Raw genomic sequence first — 27,479 nt, 5'->3', positions numbered from 1 at the left:
GTGCAGAGGGCCTGAGCTATACCTGGAGCCACAGGAGAAATTGTGCCTAAAGTCAGTGGTACCTTGGGCTTCTGGTCAAGTCTCAGCTGGGAGGCAGAGGTTCCCCCATTCCCTGTGGCCTCTGCATCGTGAGTTCAGCTTCTCTCTACTGATGTATGATACACACAGTCCTTATGATCTCAGCAAGCTTCTGCAGGCTTCCTAACATCTACACCAGCTTCTGTTAGAACACAAAGTCCCTTAAAATGTACAGGTCTTCTCACTCTTCTGTGAGATTCTCTAGGGTATGGTCTATGCTTTGTTCAGGAGTAGGGGAACTGAATCTATAATTTTGAAAAAAACTCAGGGCTTTCCCCCTAGTAAGAGAGCATGACTGAGAAAGTTATCAGAGAGCTCAGATCCAGTTTCTTCAAAGTAGAAGAAATAATCATTCTCTTCATGTCAATTTGAAGGATGCATAAATGAGTTTTATCAAAAGCTTGACAAATGTTAAGGTTTATTGTCAATGTCTTTATCACTGAGTTTGTGCATACTAGGTCATTTTACTTGTGTCCAATTACTTGCAACTCTATGGACTGTAGCCCACAAGGCTCCTCTGTCCATGGTATTCTCAAAGCAAGAATATTGAAGCAGATTGCATGCCCTCCTCCAGGGGATCTTCCCCACCCAGTGATCCAACCCACGTTTCTTAAGTCTTCTGCATTGGCAGGCAGGTTCTTTACCACTAGTGCCACCTGTGAAACCCCTTTTGTCACTAGGGATAAGCTATGGTTCACAATAGACACCTGGTCATCACTGAATTGGAGAAATGAATGGCAACTCAAGCCAGTATTCTTTCCTGGAGAATCCTATAGACAGAGGAGCCTGGCGGACTACAGTCCATGCTGTGGCAATGAGCCCAAGACAGGACTGAGTGCCTGGATACACACACACACACACACACAAAATCACTGAATGAATTCATCTTTTCATTCATGTGCTTAAATAATCATTAAGGCTCTCATAAAAGTAAACACAATGTATGCTCTGGAGATGTAACAGTGAATAATATCAACATATATATATATATATATATATATATATATATATATATATATCCCTTTTGTGAAATACACACCCAAGTAGGAGTGGTGTAGAAAAAAAATTATTAATGCAAATGAATAGCAGATAAATGGTCAAAAGTGCTGGGGCATGATAAAAATCAGGCACAGAGTTAGGGAGAATGATGAAGTTCTGAAAAGACCCAGTGTCACAGGTTATTTTTCACAGAAACCCAGATGTCCCTCTAATCAAGTGACTCCAGATCTGTAAACTCGTTTGCACCATTGCACACCTATTAGAATGGCTAAAATGGAAATGGCTAAATGAAAAGGACCACTGCTATCAAGTGTCACTGAAACTATGACAGAGTTGTAACTCTCATACACTGCTTGTGGGAATGTGAAACAGTTTGAAATTTTATTTTAAAGCTAAACATATGCTGAAATAGATAATTAATAAGGACCTACTGCATAGCACATGGAACTCTGCTCAATACTCTGTAATGACCTATATGGGAAAAGAATCTAAAGCAGTGGATATATGTATAATTGATTCACTTTGCTATACATCAGGAACTAATATAGCATTGTAAATCAACCATACTCCAATCAAAATTTAAAAAAGTAAAAGTAGTGAAGTGGGGAAAAAAGTTAAAATATACAGTAAGTACCTTACCTATGAACAAGTTCTGTTCTGAGAGTGCGTTTATTAGTTCAGTTTGCTCACAAGTCCAACAGAGTTAGCATAGGTACCCAACAAATTTATATTTTTCACACGATACATAAAAGACAAACACAGAAAAGTAAAGAAAACATTTTTAATCTTATAGAACAGTACCTTGAAAAGGATAATAGTACAATATAACAACTTGCACAAAGGGACACATTTGCATCTTTGGAAGTTTGCAACTTGAGGTTACTGTACCAAGCAGGGGACTAGGTATTTGTCCAGAGAAAAAGAATGTATACATCTACACATAGATTTATACAAGAATGTTCATAACAACTTTAGTTAATAGCCAAAACTGGAAATAGCCCATATATCCATCAAAAAAGCTGTCGTATATCCATGCAATGGAATACTGTTTACCAATTTTTATAAATGAATTGCTGATATACAGTACCACATTCATGAGTCTCAAATGCTTACACTAAGTGGAAGAAGGCAGCAAGAAGTAAATACAAACTGTATGATTTCTTTTAAATTAATTTCTTTTTCTTTCTTTCTTTTTTCTTTAAGTCACTCAGTCATGTCCTACTCTTTGTGACTCCATGGACTATACTGTCCATGGAATTCTCCAGGCCAGAATACTGGACTGGATAGCCTTTCCCTTCTCTAGGGGATCTTCCCAAGCCAGGGATCGAATCCAGTTCTCCCACATTGCAGGCTGATTCTTTACCAGCTGAGCCACAGGGAAGCCCAAGAATACTGGAGTGGGTAGCCTATCCCTTCTCAAGCAGATCTTCCCAACCCAGGAATTGAACAGAGGTCTCCTGCATTGTCCTCTACCAACTGAGCTATCAGGGAAGCCCAGAAGATGCAAACTAATCCACGTGACAGAAACAGATCAGTGTTTCCCCTGAGGACAGAAGAGATGAGCAGAGAGAAAAGTAGGGTAGGTGCCAGGAAAATCCATGATCTTTAAGGTCTGCACTGATAGTTTTATGGGTGTACACAAATGTCAAAACTAGTCAAATAGTGTACATTAGATATACAAAGTTTATTGTATGTCACTTACACTCCCCAAAATCTGGGTGTTTTTAAAGAAACAATTAAAAAAAAAGTGTGGCCCTGTTATTTCTCCATTGAATCCCTTTTTATAAGGGTTCCCAAATCCTCAGACTGAAAACCAGAAAGTCTACTATAATGGTGTATTTTATGTCTCAACTTGGCTAGGCTGCAGGACCCAGATATTTGGTCAAATACAACTCTAGCTGTTTCCACGAAGCTATTTTTTGGATGAGATTAACATTTTAATACTCAGACTCTGATAAAACAGATTGTCCTCCATAATGTAGGTGGGTCTCATCCAATGAGCCAATGGTCTTAAGAGAAAAACTGACCCCCAACCCCGGCCAAAAAAAGAGAGACAAGTCTATTCTCAGACTACTTTCAGACTCAAACTATAACTTTTCCATGGGTTTCCAGGCTGCCAACTGACCCTGCAAAACTGGACTTGCTAGTGTCTACAATTATATGAACCAATTCCAATAACACTCTTTCTACACACGCACACACACACACACACACACACACACACACACACACACACCATTCATTCTATTTCCCTAGTGAACCTTGACTAAGACACTTGCTATAACCTTAAGTGCCCTACAAATCTGACCCTCTGATATCTCTAAGCTTATTGCCTACCATCTCTCCCCAACTCAGCCCTGTCCAGCTGCACAGGTCCCTTAATGTCCCTGGAACAGGCCAGGCCCACACACCTCAGAGTATTTCTAGGTGCTGATGTCCATGCTTGGAATACTTTTACCCAGATAACCCCATGGCTGGCTTACCTGTCCTCACTAATGTCTTGTTTGCTTGTTATCTTCCCGACAAGCTCTACCTCCTGGATCATACAATGTTAAATTATGAACTCCATCCCCAGCATGCTTGCCCTCCCTTTTTATGCCTCCATTATTCATAGAAGTTTTTGCCCAGAAGCAAAACTTAGGATTTATTGCAGACACGAAAACCATCTTCTGTAGAGCTCACATTCCAGTAAAGAAGCAGTAGCAATTAAAAAATAAATAAAGCTTATGGTGTGTTAGTTCAAAGCTGCTATGGGAAAAAAAGGAGTGTGATAAGCAGAATCAGGAGTGCTGGAATAAAAAGTCTAAAAGGGGATCAATTTTTTAAACCTGTATTCCCAGAAAGTAGAAAATTGCCTGGTATATAGTGTCATGCAGTAAATATTTTTGTGTGCAAAAATTGTAAATTTATGCATTTAACTTTTTCCTATTAGAAGTGAGACCTCTGTTTGGGAAAAAGACAACACTCATTTTCCCAGACTAAAATTAATCAGACAGCTGAAGGCTGTTCTCAACACAAAAATCCAACTTAGAGGGAAAAATTATAGTCTTCCTAGAATGGGGAAATTTGGTAATTTGACTGACTACTCTGTGGTTCCCTATTGTCAGAAGCACAGTAAAATTAGTTTACTTCAGTTTAAGCAAACCATCAAAAGTACTTTATAACTAGATACTGCATTGAAAAGGTAAGCATTCTGGACTTTACTAAAACTGAACATGAGAAACTTAATATTTGTAGCCCTGGAAAACACTAGACAAGAAAGAAGAAATATGAAGCTGGTTTATATCTCATTTATTTCAACAGATAGAAACTGCAGATTATAAAGAAAAGTTACATCACCTATTACTAAGGATGATTCTTTAACCTAGCAAAAGAATATTACACAAAACTTAAACTGGTTCTACTTGAGATTCCAAACGTTCCCCATAGAAAAGTAAAGAGCTATAACATATTTGAGAATCCTGACCATCTACCACCTCGAGATCAGAAACTCAGGATACGAAATGTATAGCTTGGTCCAAAATAGAACTGTGTTTCATACCTCTAATCTTAGCCTAAAACAAACCTGGTTTCATCATTAAAACAGAAGTATAAAATGTCAGCATAATGTTTTCCTTTTGAGAGTGATGGTTGGTGTGTGTTATCTTAAGTCTTTCTCTCTTCAGGAAGATAAAACAAAAGTGCAGCATATTCAAATAAGTCACATATTTGACTAATAAGGAGTTGGAGGCTTTGAAGACCACAAATTGCATGTGTGTTGTGGGCAATCCCATATTGAGGATTATGGAAGAATAAATGGGCAGTAGATATGACTAAAGTGAAAGGAATTCATCCAATAACATTGTTACCACTTAAAGGACAGTTGGGAAGATGCTAGAGACATGGATGGTAAACACACAACTTTTCAAGAAGGTATACATGACAAGGTCAGTGGGTGAAATAAGAACATGGTTAGGTGATTCTCACTAAATGAAAAGGTTATTGCTTCTGAAAAGAACTCCCAGAGCCAATTTCATGTCTCTGTTCCTTAGGCTGTAGATGAAGGGGTTCAGCATGGGGGTCACCACTGTGTACATCACTGAAGCAATCATGTCTTTGTCGTTGGACTTGCCTGATGAGGTGGCAAAGTACAGTGCCATAATGGTTCCATAGAAGAGAGACACCACAGAGAGGTGGGAGCCACAGGTGGACAGGGCTTTGCAGATCCCCTTGGTAGAAGGGACCCTCAGGATGGAGACCCCAATGAGGCCATACGAGACCAGAATGCCACTCAGTGGAAGAATGACAACTGCAGTCCCTACAGTGAATATGAGCAGCTCATTGAGAGAGGTGTCTGAGCAGGAGAGCTGGAGCAGGGCAGCAAGGTCACAGAAGAAATGTGGGATGATGTTCTCCGCACAGAAGGACAGCTGAGCCAGGAGGATGGTGTGGGACAGGGCACCGACACAAGAGAGGAGCCAGGATCCAGCCAGCAGAAACATACACAGCCCCCTGCTCATGATGGTGGTGTAGTGGAGAGGGTGACAGATGGCCATGTACCTGTCATAAGCCATCACTACAAGAAGAAGGTTATCGATGCAGCCAAAAAATAGGAAAAAATACATCTGTGCTATGCACCCTGCATAGGGAATGGATTGATCCTGGGTTTGCATGTTTATCAGCATCTTAGGGACAGTGACAGATGAAAAGGAGACATCAGTGAGGGCCAAGTGGCTGAGGAAGAAGTACATGGGGGTGTGGAGGCGAGGGTCCAGCCTGATGAGCAGGATGATGAGCAGGTTGCCCAGCACCGTGGCCAGGTACACGCCCAGGAACAGGGCAAAGAACACGCCCTGCTGCTCTGGCTGGATAGGGAGCCCCAGGAGGAGGAACTCGGACACATGGCTCTGATTCTCGGGCCTCATGCTCTTCTTATCTCTGCTGGAAATGTCAGGAACTTAGACATACTGAGCATAGCAATTAACATACATTACCAATTTCTCCCAGTGGCTGTTTCAATATTACAGACAAATCTCACTGTATTTTGCTCACACATTGAGGCTCATCCAGTCTGGGGACAACAATGAAAATATGATCTATCTGAACACTGACATATTCACTTGGAGACATCAATCAAGCATCAATAAAGCAAACATCAATCAAACTCTTCAATGGAAATCAGGAGAGTTCATTTTTTTAACATAGTGGAGACACTGTAAGAGACATTAGGAGAATAATAAATAATACACAGTCTCTTCCACAGCTTTATAGCCAGACTGCTGCTTACATGTTTGTGTTTGTCCTGCACACAGACGCATACCACACACACACACACACACACACACACACACACACACATTATAGCAGAAAACTTAAAACATAGAATATGACCCAGAAACTTCACTTCTAATAATATATCCAAAAGAATTGAAAGCAGAGGCCAAAGAGATATTAGTACACTATGTATAAAACAACACTACTCACAGTAGCTGAAAGATGGAAACAATCTGTGTTCATCAACAAATGAATGGATAAACAAAATGTGGCCTTTACATACAGTGAAATATTATTCAGCCTTAAAAATGAAAGAAACCCTGACACATGCTACAAGGATGAACCTTGAAGATGTTATGCTAGGTAAAATCAGCCAGTCACAAAAGTGTAAATACTATACGATTCCAATTATATGAGACCTTAGAATAGTTATATTCATAGAGACAAAAAGTAGAATGGTGGTTGGTGATTGCCAGGGACTTGTGTGGGAGAGAAAAGTGAGGAGTTATTATTCAGTGGAAATAGAGATTGTTTAGAAAGCTAAAAAAGTTCTAGAGGTGTCTGGTGGTGATGATTGTATAACAAGGTGAATGTACTTAATGTCACTGAACTGTACACTTAAAAACCATTGAAATGGTAATTTTTATGTTATATATATATGTTTACCACAATAAAAAATGTCTACGTTCAAAAATATGCCACGAGGGATATTAAAGCATTGACTAAAGAGAAACAGTCAAAGGAGAGTGACCCCAAAACCTAAATAAATCAATTCACTATTTAGGCAGGATGAATGATCAAGATCCCAGGTCAGGAACTAATGATAACAAAGATATGAGGGGGCCATCAAGAAGCTTCCTGAAAATGCGTGTTGACTTCTGGAGTCTTGCTCTCACATCCAAAAAAACAATAAGGGCCCAGACCATGGTCCCTGAAGATGAACACATCCGTAACACTTGACTCACTGCATTTTTAATAAATTTGCCAACATATGTTAATAACTGCCTTCATAAATCTGCCTGCCAATGCAGGAGACAGAGGAGATGCCAGCTCAATCCCTGGATCAGGAAGATCCCCTGGAGGAGGAAAGGGCAACCCACTCCAGTATTCTTGCCTGGAGAATCCCATGGACAGAGAAGTCTGGCAGGCTACAGTCCGTGGGATCACAAAGAATTGGACATGACTGAGCAAATGAGCACACTCACACATAATTGCCTTCATATGCACCACTGTCTCTCTCTCCCCTTCCATCTCCAGTGTTTTTAAATGCTTGAGTGAGCTCTGAGCATACAACCAAAGTGAGTGACATGAGAATTTGCTCAATGTGTGGCCTGAGAGCCAAGACATTAAAGATGCTGTAGGACCAAGATGTTGTATCAGAACATCCCCCAAAGTGGCAATGTGGAAATAATTAAATGTTGATAAAGAAAACTTGGGGCTCTGGAGAAGTTTGGTACTTTCAAGCCACCAGGACAAACTTCCACAAACTTAGCATAAAGAGCACTTTCTTTAGAGCTGCCTGTTTATGTCCAGAGCTGAAGCAAGAGAAGAGTCAGGCTGCAAGACTATCTCCCCAGGTCAAACGCAAACGAATGTTTCTAAGTCACTTAGCCCACTCTTCTGTACACTCATTCAAGGAGAGGAGAATTAGATTGTGAGGGTGCTGGACACAAAAACAGACACACAGAGTGACAAAGTGCTTCTTTTTGACCCTCTCTGACTTATCTTAGAAGCATAGAGGTTTTTATGGATTCAGACCAACCTACCCACAACTTTAAAATGAAATACTTTGTCATTACACAACTTAAAAATCATGAAAACAAAATCCTTCTACACTGTTGGTGTGGATGTAAATGGTACAGCTGCTATGGAAAACAGTATGGAGTTTCCCCAAAAACATTAAAAACAGAACTACCATATGATCCAGCGATGCCACTTCTGAGTATATATCAGAAAGAATAGAAATCAGGATCTCAAAGATATTTCTACATTTCCATGTGTATTGCAGTACTATTCACAAAAGTTAAGTTATGAAAACAACCCAAATGCCCATTGACAGGTGAACGGATAAAGAAAATATGGCATAGACATGCAATGAAATATTATTTTGCCTTTAAAAAAGGAAATTCTGACATTTGTGACAATAGGGGTGAACCTGGGAAACATTATGCTAAGCGAAATAAACCAGTCTTACAAGGAAAATTACTGCATGATTTCAGTTTAAGAAATTCACAGAAGCAGAGAATAAATGGAGGTTATCAAGCGCTGGAGAGGAAAAGAGGGGAAAATGCAGTGTGGTTATTCAATTGATATGAAGTCTCATTTACGCAAAATGAATTAGTTCTAGAGTCCTGCTATACAGCATATCGCCTAGAGTCAAAAATTCTATATTGTGCACTTAAAAACTCATTAAAAGAGTTTTAATTACCACTTTGTGACCATAAAGTGGTAACGAAAACTCTGTAAAGTTTTCTACCACAAAAATGGGACACAAGGAAATTTTTAGAGGGGATAGACATGTCAGTTACTTGATTGTGGTGATGGCTTCATATGTGTGTGCATATGTCCAAACTCCTCAGATTGTATACATTAGATATATACAGTATTGTATAACCATCACACCAAAAAAAACTGTTTTTAAACAGACATGCTAAGACTACATCCAGACAGCTCACAAATCAAACTCACACATAGAGAAACTCCACTATATACACTGAATCACATATAGTCAAACCCTACACACAAATAACTTACCACACAAGCACACACCCATGCACTGCAGGAGAATTCCAGCCCTTCATGGTCTGTTATCCACCCATTATAGGACTTTCTACAGTGGTGGAAATATTCTACATCTGCTTTGTCCAATACAGTAGCACTAACCTCATGCTACCAAAGACTTGAAATAAGGCTAGTACAAGTAAAGAACCAAGTTTTTAATTTTAGGTAATTTTAATTTATTTTAATTTTATGGCCACCTGTGGCTGGTAGCACCATTTAGTCAGTGTGTGAATCAGTGAACACATGGTTGTACTAGCAATGTAAACATACCTTTTCTCTCTCTTTCTCCTAGCCTTCACATCAATGCACATATCTAGGAAGAGAGATGCTTCCCCACCTTCCTCAGATTGATGTTGATGTTTGCTGGTTCAGGCTGCTACCTAAATATCCATCTCTTGTACCTCCATGACCTAAGAATCTTTAGCACCTTCCATGCCTGACTACAAGAACTGGAACAATGAGTGGGAAGATTCATTTTTACCAAAAGGCGTAAGGCCTCAGGGACTCAGCCCCAAGCTTCTTGTTAGAAAAGAATCCAGCTGAGCTAATTGGCCAATTTCTTGCCTTTTTCTTGAGATGGATGCTTGCAGAGGCCAAAGGGCTGAGCCACAGGAGTCCCGGGAGAAGGTGTCCCTAATGTCATTGACACGTTAGCCGCCCCTCTGCCTGCTCATGAGGACGAGGAGAGGTGAATGCCCTTGACCTTTGAAGAACTCAGCAATGGACTCTGCCTCCCCATATATCACAGTAAGGTCCAGACAGAGCAGTATTAGCCCTTGAGATCCCCACACCACTGAATGTGTGGGATGGGAACCGATAAATTTCAGTCTGTTTAGACATATTAAAACCCACGAGCTCAAGTTGATTTATGTCCAGTTCTAGCTTGACACTGTAGAGTTCTTTCCAGCCTCTCCTTTTCCATGTATGTGACATCTTTCCCCAACTGATGAATTACTCCCTTTTCCAGAATAGGTTTATTTATTTGCTAAATCTTTGAATACAAGTAATGTCACTTGAACTCAAACCACTGTTAATGACAGACTAACTTCAGCTCAACCTTGCTTAATTCTTTCTTTACTGTGAGAGTAGTTTATAGACAAAATTCTGTGTTTAATAACTACTTGATTATTTTATCCCCCCCTTAGTCCAATTATGGTATTAATTTGAAATATAGTTAGGCTCATTTTCTGTTTTGTTCTACTTTGCTTTATTCTCCATCATCTTCTATTTATTTTTAGTAGGTAAATGGTAACATCATCAAATTATACAAATAAATATACTATCACTCCATCTTTTCCTATCCCATACCCACCCACCTCCTGTAGGTAAGCAGTTTCATTAGCTTCTGATTTATACTTTGTGTGCTTCTTCTTGCTAAGTGGGAAGTTACATGTATATGTTATTTTCCCTTTATTTTTACACAAGAAGCAGCATGCTATAGATACTGTCTTACATATTTCTTTTTCATTAAATAATATAGCTTTGAAATCCTTCCACATTGATTCATAGATATCTTTGTCATTATTTTTTCATAGCTTTGAAGGGCTCAATTGCATGATGTTCCACAAAGTTCCTTTTAAAGCCCTAGGATAAGATAGCAGTGATAAATATACCAAATGCCATCTAACTGTATACCTTAAATGGTTAAAATTGTAAATTTCAGGTTGTATGCATTATATTACAATAAAAAATTTTTAAAGAAAAAGCAAGACATAGTCTCTACATAAATTACAGAAAAGAATTATAAATCAATAGTAATAATTGTTAGAGGGGAAATGGAATATTAAAATATATATTTAATTAATCAAAAGGGAGAAAGAGAAGAGACAATAAATATGAAATCAGATATCTCAACTAGAAGACTTGTAGAAATTCAGGGATTTCCTTGGTGGTCCGTTGGTTAGGACTCTAGATTCGATGATCTCTGGTTAGGGAACTAGGATCCTGCATGCCACATAGTGCAGCCAAAAAAACAAAACAAATAGAAGAAAACATATAGAAATATGAAAAATATAACTTCAAGTATATTCTGATTAGATTAGATTAGATGTTAACAGAGAACTTCTCCAGAAATGATTACCAATGTAAGTAAAAGAGCAAACCCCAACTTCACACTGTTAGCAACTGATACTTTACATATAGAAGAACATAACAAAGTTTAAAGTGATGGAAAAAGTACCACGTAAACACTAACAAAAGAAAGCTAGTATATCTATACTAACATCAGAAGAAGTAAATGAGATGTTAAGTTAGGAGCCATTGCTAAAGAGAAATGTCTCTTAATTATAAATGCAGTGGTGTACTGTTAAATGAATAAAAAATGGCTCTCTATTATAGGGAGAATTGCTTTGTAGCATTTGCCAATTTCCATAGTGTAATTATCCCCATTATGGCTGATTTTAATCCATCAGCATGTTGTCATTGAATTTGGAGTTAAAAAGAGATGTTCACAATCAGCCTGAAGCCAGTGCATCCAATTTCAGCACACCTTACAGGGAAGAATTAGCCCACCAGGAGTAGATCATGATGCTAAATCTGTGTGTCCTCAGCAACACAGTATAAAAATGTTTTGCATAATATTTTCCACATATTTTATGAGAGATGATGAACAAGCAGAAAAAAATTGAAGATAAAGAATATTTAAGTGTCCAAGTAACAAACTGGATTTTGTTGGCATAGTAACAACACTACAACATGACATCAGAATGTATCTTCACTTGATTGTTACACAAAGATGCCAACCATACAATAATTTTAAGAGAAATATCTTACTGTGCTCATGGCTGCAATAAGAGGATTAGTAACTGTCATTTCAAGAAGTTAGCCCTTTTGAGAACTATTTCTAGGGCTTGTTTTATGTCTCCGTTTCTGAGGCTGTAGATAAAGGGGTTCAGCATGGGAGTAACTATTGTGTATATGACTGAAGCAATTATATATTTGTCACTGGAGTCCCATAATGAGGAGAAAAAGTAAACACCAGCAAGTGTTCCATAGTATAAAGATACCACAAAGAGATGAGAGCCACAAGTGGAGAATGCTTTAAAGAGTCTCTTAGTGGAGGGGACCCTCAGGACGATGGTCCCTATACGAACATAGGAGCCCAAGATGATACTCAGAGGCACGATGAACAGCATTCCTCCTTCAGTAAAGATGACCAGCTCGTTGATGGAAATGTCTGAGCAGCTCATCTTCAGGAGGGCAGGGAGGTCACAGAAGAAGTTGGGGATGGTATTTTCAGCACAGAAGGAGAGTTGGATCAAGAGGAGGGTATGCAACAGGGCGTGGATACAGCAGAAGAACCAGGACACAGCTACCAGTGAGATACACAGCTCCTGCCTCATGACAGCGGTGTAGTGAAGTGGCTGACATATGGCCACGTACCTGTCATAGGCCATCACTGCAAGGAGGAAGTTGTCAAGACAGCCAAAAAGTATGAAAAAATACACCTGGGAAATGCACTCCACATAGGGGATGGATTGTTGCTGAGTAAGCATGTTTATCAGCATCTTAGGGATAGTGACAGACGAAAAGGAGACATCAGTGAGGGCCAAGTGGCTGAGGAAGAAGTACATGGGGGTGTGGAGGCGAGGGTCCAGCCTGATGAGCAGGAAGATGAGCAGATTCCCCAGCACTGTGGTCAGGTACATGCCCAGGAACAGGGCAAAGAACATGCCCTGTTGTTCTGGCAGGATGGGGAGCCCCAGGAGGAGGAACTCGGACATGCTGCTCTGATTCTCCCTCTTCATTCTCTTCTTAATTTCTGCTGAAATGTGGAGAATGTGGGAAATGTCAGTGAACATTCCTTAATATCATAATGTCCTCTTAAGCACGAAAATTCTTACTTTTTGCTACCTTTCTCTTTTTTTCCCCATAATTGTTGGTGAATGAATCAGTCTGTCCCATTCTGGCTTTCATAATGCATCAAACCCTCACATTAACCAAGTCTCTTTCCACAGAAAGCAAAGGACATTGTTCTTTATTCAATAAATATTTATCAAAAAACAGTTTCGTCCCATATTAAGTACATAATAATGAACAAGACATGAGAAGTCTCCATGTTTAGGGAGTTTGCACCTTTATATCAAGTGGGGTTCAAACCTCTGTAGTTTAATAGGATCAAAAATGTGAATGGAAATAAAAACAAAAATAAACAAGTGGAACCTAATTAAACTTAAAAGCTTTTGCACAGCAAAGGAAACTATAAACAAGGTGAAAAGACAACCCTCATAATGGGAAAAAATAATAGCGAATGAAACAACTGACAAAGGATTAGTTTCAAAAATATAGAAGCAGCTCATACAAATCCATACCAGAAAAACAACCCAATCAAAAAATGGGCAAAAGACCTAAACAGGTCCAAAGAAGACATACAGATGGCTAATAAACACATGAAAAGATGCTCAACATCGCTCATTATTAGAAAAATGCAAATCAAAACTATAATGAAATATTAACTCACACTGGTCAGAATGGCCATCATTGAAAAATCTATAAACAATAAATGCTGGAGAGGGTGTGGAGAAAAGGGAACCCTCTCACACTGTTGATGGGAGTGCAAATTGATACAGCCATTATGGAGAACAGCATGCTGCTGCTGCTAGGTCGCTTCAGTCGTGTCCAACTCTGTGTGACCCCATAGACAGCAGCCCACCAGGCTCCTCTGTCTCTGGGATTCTCTAGGCAAGAACACTGGAGTGGGTTGTCATTTCCTTCTTCAATGCATGAAAGTGAAAAGTGAAAGTGAAGCCGCTCAAGTCATGTCTGACTCTTCTTGACCCCATTGACTGTAGCCTACCACCAGGCTCCCCCATCCACGAGATTTTCCAGGCAAGAGTACTGGAGTGGGCTTCCATTTCTTTCTCCAAGAACAGCGTGGGGATTCCTTAAAAAACTAGAAATAAGACTACCATAATGCATATACCTGAGGAAACCAAAATTGAAAAAGACACATATAACCCCCAACATTCACTGCAGCTCTATTTACAATAGCTAGGACATGAAAGCCACCTAGATGTTTCATCCACCTAGATGAAAAACTATGGTACATATATACAAAGGAATATTACTCAACCTTAAAAAGGAACACATTTGAGTCAGCCCTGATGAGGTGGATGAACCTAGAGCCTATTATACAGAGTGAAGTAAGTCAGAAAGAAAACAATCATCGTATACTAATGAATATATATGGAATCTAGAAAGATGGTGCTGATGAACCTATTTGCAGAGCAGCAGGAGGAGGGCATGGCAACCCACTCCAGTATTCTTGCCTGGAGAATCCCATGGACAGAGGAGTCTGGTGGGCTACAGTCCATGGGGTCACAAAGAGTTGGACATGACTAAGCAACTATACACAGCACAGCACAATGGAAATACAGATGTTGAGAACAGAATTATGGACATGGCTGGGGGTGGGGAGGAGAAGGTGGGAGGTAGGTTGAGAGTAACATGGAAACACACATTACCACGTGTAAAATAGATAGCCAATGGAATTTGCTGTATGACTCAGGAAACTCAAACCAGGCCTTGGTAACAGCCTGGAAGGGTGGGATAGGGATGGAGGAGGGAAGGATATTCAAGTGGGAGGGTACATGGGTATACCTATGGCTGATTCATTTTGATGTTTGGTGGGAACAATGAAATACTGTAAAACAATTATTATTCAATTAAAAATAAATAAATATGTTAAAAAATGTGAAAAGGGCACCAGGTTAGAGGTATCAGTCATTTCCTCATCAAAAGGATGTGCAAGTCCCTAAACTGAAAGAGAATTACTAAAGCTTTGTCATGAGCTTTCAGTACAACTGGCTGCATCCTACTTGCTTTGAGTCAGTTAAAATTCCCTGTTGTCAAAAAGTGTCCAGGGACTTCCCTAGTGGTCCAGTGGCCAAGACTCCACTATACCAATGAAGGAGGCCTGAGTTCAATCCCTGGTCAGAGAACTTGATCCCACATGCCTCATAGAGTTCACATGCCACAACCAAAGAAAAAAAGTCCCACATGCCACAACTAAAAGGTCCTGCATGCTGCAACTAAGACCCAGCACAGCTATATAAATTAAAAACAAAAAAGGTAGTCTCCAAACCAACAACAATAGTACCAAACACTATTCCAAGTGTTTTACATGTACTTTCAAGTGAAATCTTCATGATAACTCTGACAAATGAGTATTATTAAACATATTTTAATCATAAGAAAGCAGAAGTATATAACATTTACTTTGCTTTTTATTTTTTTGGCTGCTCTGGGTCTTTGTTGCAGTTGGCATGCAGACTTAAGTTTCCTGGCAGCATATGGGATCTTAGTTCCCTGATCTGGGATTGAACCTGCATCTCCTGCACTAGAAGGCAGATTCTTAACCACTGGTCACTGAGTAAGTCTCAAGTGTGCATTACTTAAATGTGCAAAGATACACACAATTAAGTGCAACAGATGGAATCACAACATATGTCTATCTGTCCAGAATCCATCTCTTAACCACTCTGCATAGAAATTATATCCTCATTAGAATTTTCAGAGAAGCTATGTTATGTTAGTTACCTTTCTCTAAAATGTTCCTAACTCAAAGAAAAATTTGCCACTCATATTTATACATTATACAATTTACAAAGGACTTTCACATGGATTTTAACCTCTTAAAGCAATAATTATACATTTAGACAGCTACACAAGGCAAATGTTATGTCCTCATCTTATAGATGTGAAAACTGAAGCTAAAGAGATAAAAGACTTACCTAAGGTGACTCAGCTCTTTCATGGTGGATTCCAGGTTTAAAATTTCTTTGCAAGTTAGATTACAGTAAGGATTACTAACCACATAGACCTAAAGAGGGAATCAAGACTGACACTCCCCCTGAAGTAAGGGAGCAGGACAATGAGTCCCCATTAGAGACTAAGAGGGAAGAACAAATCTGACTCCATATTGGATCTATTTAATTTACTTTAACATTTGTATCCTATTGTTTTTGCTACAAGCTAAGAATGTTGCCTAGGGACTTCCCTGGTGGTCCAGTGGCTGAGACTCCAAGTTCCCAATGGAAAAGGCCTGAGTTAAATCCCTGGTCAGGAACTAGATCCCACGAAGATTGAAAATCTCATGTGCTATAAAAAAGACCTGGCACTGCTAAATAAACAATTTAAAAAAAGAAAAGAAAGTTGGTTATAGCCTTAAACATAAAGGCTAGCCCATTCTCAAGGCTCTGATCTTTAAAGATATAATACTTTTATATTCATATAGGGATAAAAATTTGCAGAACAGAGAATAGCATCTGTCTTATTGGAAGTTTACAGGAACATCTTGACCTGACCTAAGTGGACAGCTACAAAAACACAGGATTCAGACATGAAGAAGTTTGCAACAACAAACCATGTCCCCTTCCCTTTCAATACAAAAGAAGCCTGAATTCTAACTAACGGAAGATGTTTCCTTGGAACACCATCTTCTCAGTCTGCTGGCTTTCCAAATAAAGTCATTATTTCTTGCCCTAACAATTCATCTCCCAATTTATTGATCTGTCATGTGGCAAGCAGATTTACTGAGCTTGGACTCAATAACAGGACCATGAACTCTACCAGGGGCACTGATTTTTTTTAGTTCATGGCCACCAAGGAAGACAGTGACTTGATCCTTATGGGGAAGCGTGGCTGCTCGCCAACACATATTGGGTCAGTCCTTGTCGAGAAACCAGAAGAAAGCAAGATGACCGGAACCAAACAGCAAACTTGATTCAAGTAGGAACCTTGTGAAAGAGGCAGCTGACCATGAGCCCTGGAAAGGTCAGACCCTGATCTTGAAGTATGACACAGGGCCTTTGGATGGGCTTACTGTCTTTTTTTACCAGACAATGGTGAAAATGGAAGCTCCGTGACACATCCATGGGGTTTGCAGCAACATAATAAAAATATCTCCTTGTTAATGAGTACCAATTATGTGCCAGATTTGGTGCTGAGCAATTTGTATGTATTGCCTCATTTAATCCTCGCAATATCACTGTGAAGTAGGAACAGTTATTTCTTCTTTGCAGGGGGGATTCTGATCCTCAGAGAATTGCAATCACTTCCTAAGATCATAAAAACATTTAAGGGCCAGACTGAGGATTAGGCTCTGATCTGACACAGTGCAGACCCTGAACTCATATCTGTTAATATGTGGCAGCTACCCACGGGTTTTGGAAATGCACGTGAACCTTCCCCGCTCATTGCAGTGATACAGCCACTTTTGAAAGACAGCCTAAGGGAATATTTGGGCTCATGAGGTGAATCAGAAGCCCCTAAAACTTGCACATGAAACACACATCTATGTGCACACTCAAAACACTGATTTGTGATTTCTTACCACCTGTGACTTATATGACAGTAACTATGGCTTATAGATCAGTTACCCAAAGATTATAAAAATAAATTCACAAAGAATACATGAGATGGTACACACAAAATAATCCATATAACTACACACAAACACTTGTATAATCGCAGCACAAACATAAAACAACCAGTAACTCATAAAAATCACATATTAGATGTAAACTCTAACTCTGAATAGAGACTCATACATGCAAACACACATATTAAAAAACAAAAAAACACAAGGTCACACATATCACACAGAAATCATACAAGAAGCACACCATGGCACAGACAGGCAACAAAAAACATAGATGGTTACACATATATACCGTCATTGCAAAATGAAATGCTCCAAGGCTTCCCTGGTGTCTCAGATAGTAAGAATCTGCCTGCGAAGCAGGAGACACAGATTTGATCCCTGGGTAGGGGAGATCCCTTCACTTGATGAAGTGAAAGAGAAGAGTGAAAAAGTTGGCTTAAAGCTCAATATTCAGAAAACTAAGATCATGCCATCTGGTCCCATCACTTCATGGGAAATAGATGGGGAAACAGTGGAAACAGTGTCAGACTTTACTTTTTTGGGCTCCAAAATCACAGCAGATGGTGGCTGCAGCCATGAAATTTAAAGATGCTTACTCCTTGGAAGGAAAGTTATGACCAACCTAGATAGCATGTTAAAAAGCAGAGACATTACTTTGCCAACAAAGGTCCATCTGGTCAAGGCTATGATTTTTCCAGTGGTCATGGAGGGATGTGAGAGTTGGACTGTGAAGAAAGCTGAGCACCGAAAAATTGATGCTTTTGAACTGTGGTGTTGGAGAAGACTCTTGAGAGTCCCTTGGACTGCAAGGAGATCCAACCAGTCCATCCTAAAGGAGATCAGTCCTCAGTGTTCATTGGAAGGGCTGATGTTGGAGCTGGAACTCCAATACTTTGGCCACCTCATGTGAAGAGTTGACTCATTGGAAAAGACCCTGATGCTGGGAGGGATTGGGGGCAGGAGAAGAAGGGGACGACAGAGGATGAGATGGCCGGATGGCATCACCGACTCAATGGGCATGAATTAGAGTAAACTCTGGGAGTTTGTGATGGACAGGGAGGCCTGGCGTGCTGCAACTTGTGGGGTTGCAAAGAGTCAGACACGACTGAGTGACTGAACTGAACTGAACTGAACTGACTGAGAGGAGATCCCCTGGAGAAGGAAACAGCAACCCACTCCGGTATTCTTGCTTGTAGATTTCCATGAACGGAGGAGCCTGGTGGTCTACAGTTAATGGGGTCGCAAAGAGACGGACACAACTGAGCGACTTTCACTTTTAGCCTCCACTGATCTACACCCAGTTAGGTGAAGGCAGTCAATGAGTGAGGCACTCAGGCTCCATTCACTCAGAAGGACTACCCAATAGATACTGTGCTGTGCTGTGCTTTGTTGCTTAATCATGTCCGATTCTTTGCAACTCCATGGACTGCAGCCTGCCAGGCTCCTGTTTTGGGGGTTTCTCTAGGCAAGAATACTGGAGTGGGTTGCTATGCCCTCCTTTAGGGGATCTTCCCAACCCAGGAATCAAACCCAGGTCTCCCACATTGCAGGCGAATTCTTTACCGATGAGCCACCAGGAAAGCCCCCAGTAAATACTACCTGTAGATAAAATGTAGAGTAAATACACACACACACTACTCATGAAGAAAACATACCTATATCCACATTAAGGAGCAAAGACACACCACACAGACCCATGTGGGATGGCACGCACTTCCAGACACAGACACACCTTGCCCACCTAGGATTCCCAGTTCCCTCTGTCCTGTGCCGCTCCTTAGTGAGTTCGGGCACCTTCTAATCCAAGCAATTTCCCAAGTCTTGAGCTTCTGATGAGAACTCCAGGAACAAAAAAGCAAGAAGGAAGCCTCTGTGAGCCCATAACCTCCTGAGCTTCCTGTGTCTGTCCTTGAACTCCAGAGCTACAGGCAGGAGGAGACCATTTTACAACCCTCAGAGAGGATTCCAAGAAGTCCCTCGGGTCCCAGTTGAGGAAAAAGTCAAAGTTGACTAATTGCCTCCAATTCCTACCAGACCTTGGGGAGGAGCCTGTGCAGGGGCTGAAGGGGCTGAGCTTCTGAAGTGACCTGAGAGGGTGCCCCAGACCTCAGGGATGCCCTGGGCACCTCTGCCTGCTCCAAGTTCCAGCTGGGAAGTAGGAATGGCTTAGTCATCCTCCACCACTAATGCTGTCAATGCACTGGGTCAGCTTCTCCCAGCAGCATAGAAAGTCTGGCTTCTGCAAACCCCCACACCACTTACACTTGCTACCATGTGAGCTCAAATCTAGCTTTGACTTCACTTCCTGCAGGAAGCTTTTCTCCCTTGGGAAAGACTCCAGAGCATGGAGGGGAGCCTTTCTAAGAGAGTGTAGGGGGGAGAAGATTGAGTCCTTGGGATCAGTACTCAGAAGAACTGGGTCTGGGCTATGCCAGTTAACTGTTGGCCCTGAGCAAACTAAGTACAGTCCTGTTTCATCAGCTGTAAAGTACAGATAATAACTGCATTGTCATCTTGAAGTTATTATTGAGATTAAATGAGATGATTAATGCTTAAGCACACTATAAGTGCACCATAAACATCAGCTCTTGACATTATTATCTTTGTATCTTCCAAAAAAAAATGTAATTACATCTAGGATCATTGACACTGATATAGCACTCATATTGAATGATGACTGAATTATCTGATCAATGAATTCTGATTTAATCTATTAATCTGATTCTTCTTAGTGAAGACTTGACTTCTTAGATCTTTGCATATGAATCAAATGTTTTTCTATCATAGGCATGATCCTACACTAGTTTTGTAAATCAATCCAGTAACTGGCTCTGTGACCAATTACCTGTGTCCAGCACTTCTGGGTTACCTTGGTGAAAGTTTCCACTCCAAGGCTCTAATTGGTTGGCCCTGAGGAAATTTACTTCAAACAAAAAAATATAGTCATGTTCAGGTCACTGCTGATATCACTAGATGGACTCCCTTCATGTGGCCAATTAATAATGCCTGCTCTGACCCTGGCCATAAAAATATTTTCTTCTATTACTCAAGCTCAACCAGAGCAACAAGCAAAGTTTTAGGCAAGGAATAAAATCTCCCACAATTATGGGATGGATTTACGTAGATAACACCAGGCTATGGTAATTTAAAAAGCAGAGACATTACTTTGCCAACAAAGGTCTATCTAGTCAAGGCTATGGTTTTTCCATTGGTCATGTAGGGATGTGAGAGTTGGACTGTGAAGAAAGCTGAGCGCCAAAAAATTGATGCTTTTGAACTGTGGTGTTGGAGAAGACTCTTGAGAGTCCCTTGGACTGCAAGGAGATCCAACCAGTCCATCCTAGAGGAGATCAGTCCTGGGTGTTCAGGAAGGACTGATGCTGAAGCTAAAACTCCAATACTTTGGCCACTTCATGTGAAGAGTTGACTCTTTGGAAAAGACCCTGATGCTGGGAGGGATTGGGGGCAGGAGGAGAAGGGGACAACAGAGGATGAGATGGCTGGATGGTATCACTGACTCGATGGGCATGAGTTTGAGTAAACTCCGGGAGTTTGTGATGGACAGGGAGGCCTGGCGTGCTGCGATTCATGGGCTCACAAAGAGTCGGACACGACTGAGCGACTGAATTGAACTGATGGTATTTTAAGTTTAAAGTCTCCTCTATATAGTGAACAATTAAATCATATTAAGAATAATCAGTCTAGTAACACTAGGAAACTGGGCTGTGTACCTTATGGACAATGTCAGTAAATAATTTCCCTGAAAGATAAGGATTGGTACAGAGTAGACTAAGTCAGATGACCTGGGATATACTGAGCTGCACCTCATGGAAGCTCTTAGCTTGATTCTTACTTATGACTGCTAGCTATGTTATTTGAATGGAACCTGTTTTACAAAATTTCTGCTTCTTACATGAAAAATAAAGACCCTTAAGAGTGAGAACAAAGCGTATCTTTATGTCTCATGTCAGTGGCCACCGGGGTGAGGGTAGACAGCCCAAACCTACTTCCACACCTTGGTCCTGAAACATATATATTCTGCACACAACACCGTACAATGGCCAGAACTAGTGTCTTAGTGCCCTCCTGGTCAGTTACCACACAGGGCTATTAATCAAATATGAGGAACTAAGAATTTATTTTGCATACTTGAGAAGAAAGGCATGAGTATCCCCAAAGATGAATTCTTGTTTTAATACAGTAATAACAAGAAGGTCATTTGATTATACCACTGTGCCACCTGGGAAGTCTCTTTGCTACCTTAGGGTCCAGTTAAATCATATAGGTATATAGGGGTTAAAAATTATTTCTTTATTTGTAAAATATATATATAAAAGTTTTAAAAAATTACAATATAAAACAAAGTGTAATTATTAGTTTTAGGATTACAATAGGTATCATTGTGGCCTATAAGTATGGCTATAAAATCAGATGTTTTTCTCTTCCATTAAATGATGGCAAAAAATAACTCAGATACACTTGGTTTAGTTTGAAAGCCTGCTAAAAAATATAAGAAATAACAAAGAATAGTCAGCTATCATTGAAATGGCAAAAACAGGATGCATACCTATAGAGAGGAAAGAAAAAACCAGGAAGGAAAGTCTGGCCAACCAGGTCTTTAGGGAAAATTATGGAGCATCTGAAAACTCTCAAATATTTATCTGTGGAGAGTGTCTATGTGTTTCCCAATGTTTTTTCACCTTCATTTCCAGTTTAGATACGTCATGGTTGCACCATTTCTGTCATTAAAATTGCTCAGTAAGAGTAACAGTCAAACCCCCTCACCCCTTAAGGTAGTTGAAAAGATTAAATGAGTTGAAACACTTGATGTGCTTAGGACATTGTGTGTTAGTTGCTTAGTCGTGTCCGACTCTTTATGACTCCATGGACTGTAGCCCACCAGGCTCCTCTGTCCATGGGATTCTCCAGGCAAGAATACAGGAGTGGGTTGCCATTTCCTTCTCCAGGGAATCTTCCTAACTCAGAGATCGAACCCAGGTCTGCTGCGTTGCAGGCAGATGCTTTACCGTCTGTGCTACTAACATCGTCTGGCATTTTGTTTATTATATTTTTATTGTTTAGAGACATCACTTTCAGCTGCTCACACATGCATACACAATTTGTTTCATTACCATTGTCGTCATCATCGTGTTCATGCTCAGTCATGTCCGACTCTTTGTGACCCCATGGACTGTAGCCTGCTAAGCTCCTCTGTCCATTGGATTTTTCAGGCAAGATTACTGGAGAGGGTTGCCATTTCCTTCTTCAGGGGGTCTTCACCACCCAGGGATAAAACCCATGCCACCTGTGTCTCCTACATTGAGGGCAGATTCTTTACTCGCTGAGCCACTGGGAAGCTCACAGTTACAATCACCATCGTAGGTAATGACAATTCCATGTTGTTAAATCCAAATGTAGGCATCTTTGACTCTCTCTTTCACACTCCTCTCACGTCCAATTAGCCAACAGCTCTTGTTGGTCCTAACTTACAGCTAATCACAGTCTTTACTGAATTTTTACTACTTCTGTTATTATCCTAACCTCGCTTCAGTTCAGTTCAGTCATTCAGTCATGTTCGACTCTGCAACCCCATGGACTGCAGCACACCAGACTTCCCTGTCCATCATCAACTCCTGGAGTTTACTCAAACTCATGTCCATCGAGTGGGTGATGACAACCACACATCTCATCCTCTGTCATCCCCTTCTCCTCCTGCCTTCAATCCTTCCCAGCATCAGGGTCTTTTCCAATGAGTCAGTTCTTTGCATCAGGTGCCCAAAGTATTGGAGCTTCAGCTTTAGCATAAGCCCTTCCAATGAATATTCAGGACTGATTTCCTTTAGGATGGACTGGTTGGATCTCCTTGCTGTCCAAGGGACTCTCAAGAGTCTTCTCCAACACTACAGTTTAAAAGCATCCATTCTTTGGGGTTCAGGTTTCCTTATAGTCCAGTTCTCACATACATACATGACTACTAGCAAAACCATAGCTTTCACTAAATGGACCTTTTATCCTAACGTACCACTTATTAACTCCTGGGATGCTGTAGCTTCTAGCTGATCTTCCTGCTTCCATCAGTCCTGTGTTCATTCATTGGGCTTTTGTCACAGGGAAAACAAATTTAAGAAAAATGAATTCACAATGTTTGCAGTATATTTAGATTTTAGGAAACAGATAAAACATATAACTTGCAACTACATTAACAATGCAAACATCAATTTTTTTTAAAAAAAGCAAACATTCTCAGCTTCACTACTTTAAGTAATTACTTTCTATAACTATTAAGAAGAATAGACAAAAGGACAAAGAAACAAAAAACCTTATTTCTATCTCATTTACATAAGAATTATTACACACTATAAATTATTATTAATTTCATCTTAACTATTTCTATGACTTTTCATTTATCTAAAATACTCCACATACCTTGATTCTAACTTAACTCTAAGGAATTTTATTCTAAAGACCCAGAGGGATGGGGTGGGGAGGGAGGTGGGAGGAGGGATCAGGATGGGGAATACATGTAAATCCATGGCTGATTCATGTCAATGTATGGCAAAAACCACTACAATATTGTAAAGTAATTAGCCTCCAACTTATAAAAATAAATGGGAAAAAAAAAGAAAAATATCATATCACATTTGAAAATTCTTTTTTTTCTTAGCTGTGCCCCACAGCTTGTGGGATCTTAGTCCCCAGCCACAGATTAAACCTGTCCTCTCAGCAGCAAAAGCCTAGAGTCCTAACCACAACTCGGCATAAGTAAATTAGGGAGAAAGAGGAGAGTGAGAAAGTTGGCTTAAAACTCAACATTCAGAAAACTAAATCATGGTATCCAGTTCCATCACTTCACAGCAAATAGATGGGGAAACAATGGAAACAGTGACAGACCTTATTTTGGTGGCGCGGGGGGCGGGGGGGGGGGCTCGAAAATCATTGCTGATGGTTACTACAGCCATGAAAGTAAAAGACACTTGTTCCTTGGAAGAAAAGCTATGACCAACCTAGACAGCATATTAAAAAGCAGAGATGTTACTTTGCCAACAAAGCTCTGTCTAGTCAAAGCTATAGTTTTTCCAGTAGTCATGTATGGATGTGAGAGTTGGACTATAAAAAAAGCTGAGCACCAGAGAATTGATGCTTTTGAATTGTGGTGTTGGAGAAGACTCTTGAGAGTCCTTTGGACAGCAAGGAGATCCAACCAGTCCATCCTAAAGGAAATCAGTACTGAATATTCATTGGAAGGCCTGATGCTAAAGCTGAAACTCCAATACTTTAGGTACCTGACACAAAGAACTGACTCATTGGAAAAGACCCTGACTCTGGGAAAGAATGAAGGCAGGAGGAGAAGGGGATGACAGAGGATGAGATGGTTGGATGGCATCACCGACCCGATGGATATGAGTTTGAGTAAGCCCCAGGAGTTGGTGATGGACAGGGAAGCCTGGCGTGCTGCCGTCCAAGGGGTCGCAGAGTCAGACACGACTGAGTGACTGAACTGAACTGAAAGAAGGTGTAACACACAGAATTCAATATTATTCAGACCTGTAATCATAGCCAAAGATTGCTTCTCTTCTTAGAGAGGAAACATACAATATGTAATACTTCCCTTCAGAAAAGGAAGTCCATATATGTTGATACTATAGTAAGTCATTCAAATAGATAAGGCTGCAATTTAAGACGTTTACTTTACAAAAGTAGAGTTTCTAGTAATGCCAGATTCCAAAGGTTATTAAAAAATAATGAAGACAAGAGACATACCCAAAGCTAAGGCCATGAGTTATAATATCTGAGGTTGTAAAGTCAGTGGGTTCTAGAAAAATAGGCAGGGAACACAATCCAAATAGAGGAAACCAAAAAGGGAGAGGGACCATTGAAATCAAGGAAAGTTTGATGGGTACCAGAGACAAGGGCAGTATCAGTATCAGTTAGCTTTGGCTGCATAACAAACCACCCCAAAACTCAGTCACTCAAACAACAACCACTTATTTATATGACATTTCCACAAGCTGGTGATTTGGGCTGGAACTGTGCTCAGCTGGATGGTGCTTTTAGTCTAGGCTAGGTTCAACTGTTCTCAGCAAAGTAAATGTTACTTAGTAGTGTCCAATTCTTTGCAACCCCATGGACTGTATAGTCCATGGAATTCTCCAGGCCAGAATACTGGAGTCGGTAGCCTTTTTCTTCTCTAGGGGATCTTCCTAACCCATGAATCAAACCCAGGTCTCCCTCATTGCAGGCCGATTCTTTACCAGCTGAGCCACAAGGGAAGACCAAGAATATGGAGTGGGTAACCTATCCCTTCTCCAGTGGATCTCCCGACCCAGGAATTGAACCAGGATCTCCTGAATCGCAGGCAGATTCTTTACCAACTGAGCCATCAGGACTCACTCATACCTCCGCAGTCACCTGCCAGGTCATCTGGGAACAGGTTGATTGTTAGCTGGAGCACCTTGCTTCTTGTCCATGTGGCCCCACATCTTCACATAGCCCAGCTTGGACTAGTTCCAAGACCTCCAACCTGGAGGTCTCAAGGTTCTGAGAGTGGTAGGAACACAATCTACCTGGGCTTGGGACACTCACAACCTCACTTTCACTGAATATATTAATCAAAATAAGTAACAAGTCCTTCCCAGATTCAATGGGTAGGGAAATAAACTCCCACTTGGAAGGAAGGGCTGCAAAATATTGTGGCCCTTTTTGCAATCTACTGCCGTCACCTACACAATTCTTCAAGGACATGTCTCTGAAAGCATCCTTAAGTGGGTAACTGTTACTTGGCAAAAATAATCCCTTTCCTGTAAAGAATCCCCAGGGCCAATTTCATGTCTCTGTTCCTCAGGCTGTAGATAAAGGGGTTTAACATGGGCGTCACCACGGTATACATAACTGAAGCAACTATGTCTTTGACTTTGGAATTGTTTTCTGAAGAAAAGAAGTAAATCATTGCAAGAGCCCCGTAGTACAAAAATACCACAAAGAGGTGGGAGCCACATGTGGACAAGGTTTTGCAGATTCGCTTGATGGACGGGACCCTCAGGATGGTGGCCCCGATGCAGATATAAGAGCCCAAAATAGCACTGAATGGCAAGAAGGCAAACACGCCCCCCTCAGTGAAGATAACTAACTCATTAAGGGAGGTGTCTGAGCAGGTCAACTTTAAGAGGGCAGCGAGATCACAGAAGAAGTGGGGGATGGTATTGTCTGCACAGTAAGACAGTCGGGACAGAAGCAGAGTATGCAACAGGGCGTGGACACAAGAGACAAACCAGGATCCAGCTGTCAGTAGGACACACAACCCCTCCCTCATGATGGCGGTGTAGTGGAGTGGCTGACAAATGGCCACGTACCTGTCATAAGCCATCACTGCGAGAAGGAAATTGTCAAGACAAACAAAAAGTATAAAAAAATACATCTGTGCTATGCACCCTGCATAAGGGATGGATCGATCTTGAGTCTGCATGTTCACAAGCATCTTAGGGACAGTGACAGATGAGAAAAACACATCAGAGAAGGCCAAGTGGCTGAGGAAGAAGTACATGGGGGTGTGGAGGCGAGAGTCCAGTCTGATGAGCAGGAGGATGAGCAGGTTGCCCAGCACGGTGGTCAGGTACACGCCCAGGAACAGGGTGAAGATCGCTCCCTGCTGCTCTGGCCGCATGGGGATCCCCAGGAGGAGGAACTCGGACACGTGGCTCTGGTTCTCCCTCCTCATTCTCTTCTTAATCTCTGCTGGGGATAAAGGGAGTAGAAAATATCAAAGACTGAGGTATGGTGATTGTTGTCACCATGAGTACATTAGAGCCATGTGCTTTTTAATTTTTTTGCCTGGAGACTGTATCAAAATTCTGACAAACTGCAAAATTCTGACAAAATTCCTGCTGGAATTTTCTGTCTGCATCCTTCTGGTCACAGAGTGCATGAGATTTCCAGTGGCAAACAAGGCTTTCTTTCAAAGGACAGTAATGTAAATATCTTCATTTAT

General features: G+C 40.8%; 3 protein-coding genes across 3 annotated transcripts; all 3 read right to left on the bottom strand.

The window, feature by feature from the left end:
• Nucleotides 1-5,042: 5,042 nt before the first annotated feature.
• On the bottom strand, nt 5,043-5,981 carry LOC139036966 (olfactory receptor 1J4-like). Its single transcript, XM_070472813.1, has one exon. It carries the CDS (start codon nt 5,979-5,981, stop codon nt 5,043-5,045), a length of 939 nt encoding a protein of 312 aa, XP_070328914.1.
• Nucleotides 5,982-11,918: 5,937 nt separating this feature from the next.
• Nucleotides 11,919-12,857, bottom strand: LOC110146683 (olfactory receptor 1J4-like). Its single transcript, XM_020907620.2, has one exon. The coding sequence runs from the start codon at nt 12,855-12,857 to the stop codon at nt 11,919-11,921; it is 939 nt and encodes a 312-aa protein (XP_020763279.2).
• Nucleotides 12,858-26,267: 13,410 nt separating this feature from the next.
• On the bottom strand, nt 26,268-27,209 carry LOC139037240 (olfactory receptor 1J4-like). Its single transcript, XM_070473730.1, has one exon. The coding sequence runs from the start codon at nt 27,207-27,209 to the stop codon at nt 26,268-26,270; it is 942 nt and encodes a 313-aa protein (XP_070329831.1).
• Nucleotides 27,210-27,479: the final 270 nt, after the last annotated feature.

The sequence above is a fragment of the Odocoileus virginianus genome, chromosome 2 (genome assembly GCF_023699985.2).
Source record: "Odocoileus virginianus isolate 20LAN1187 ecotype Illinois chromosome 2, Ovbor_1.2, whole genome shotgun sequence".
NCBI classification, from domain to species: domain Eukaryota; kingdom Metazoa; phylum Chordata; class Mammalia; order Artiodactyla; family Cervidae; genus Odocoileus; species Odocoileus virginianus.
The sequence above is the reverse complement of the archived record's forward strand: the minus strand, read 5'-3'. Positions and strand labels throughout refer to the sequence as shown.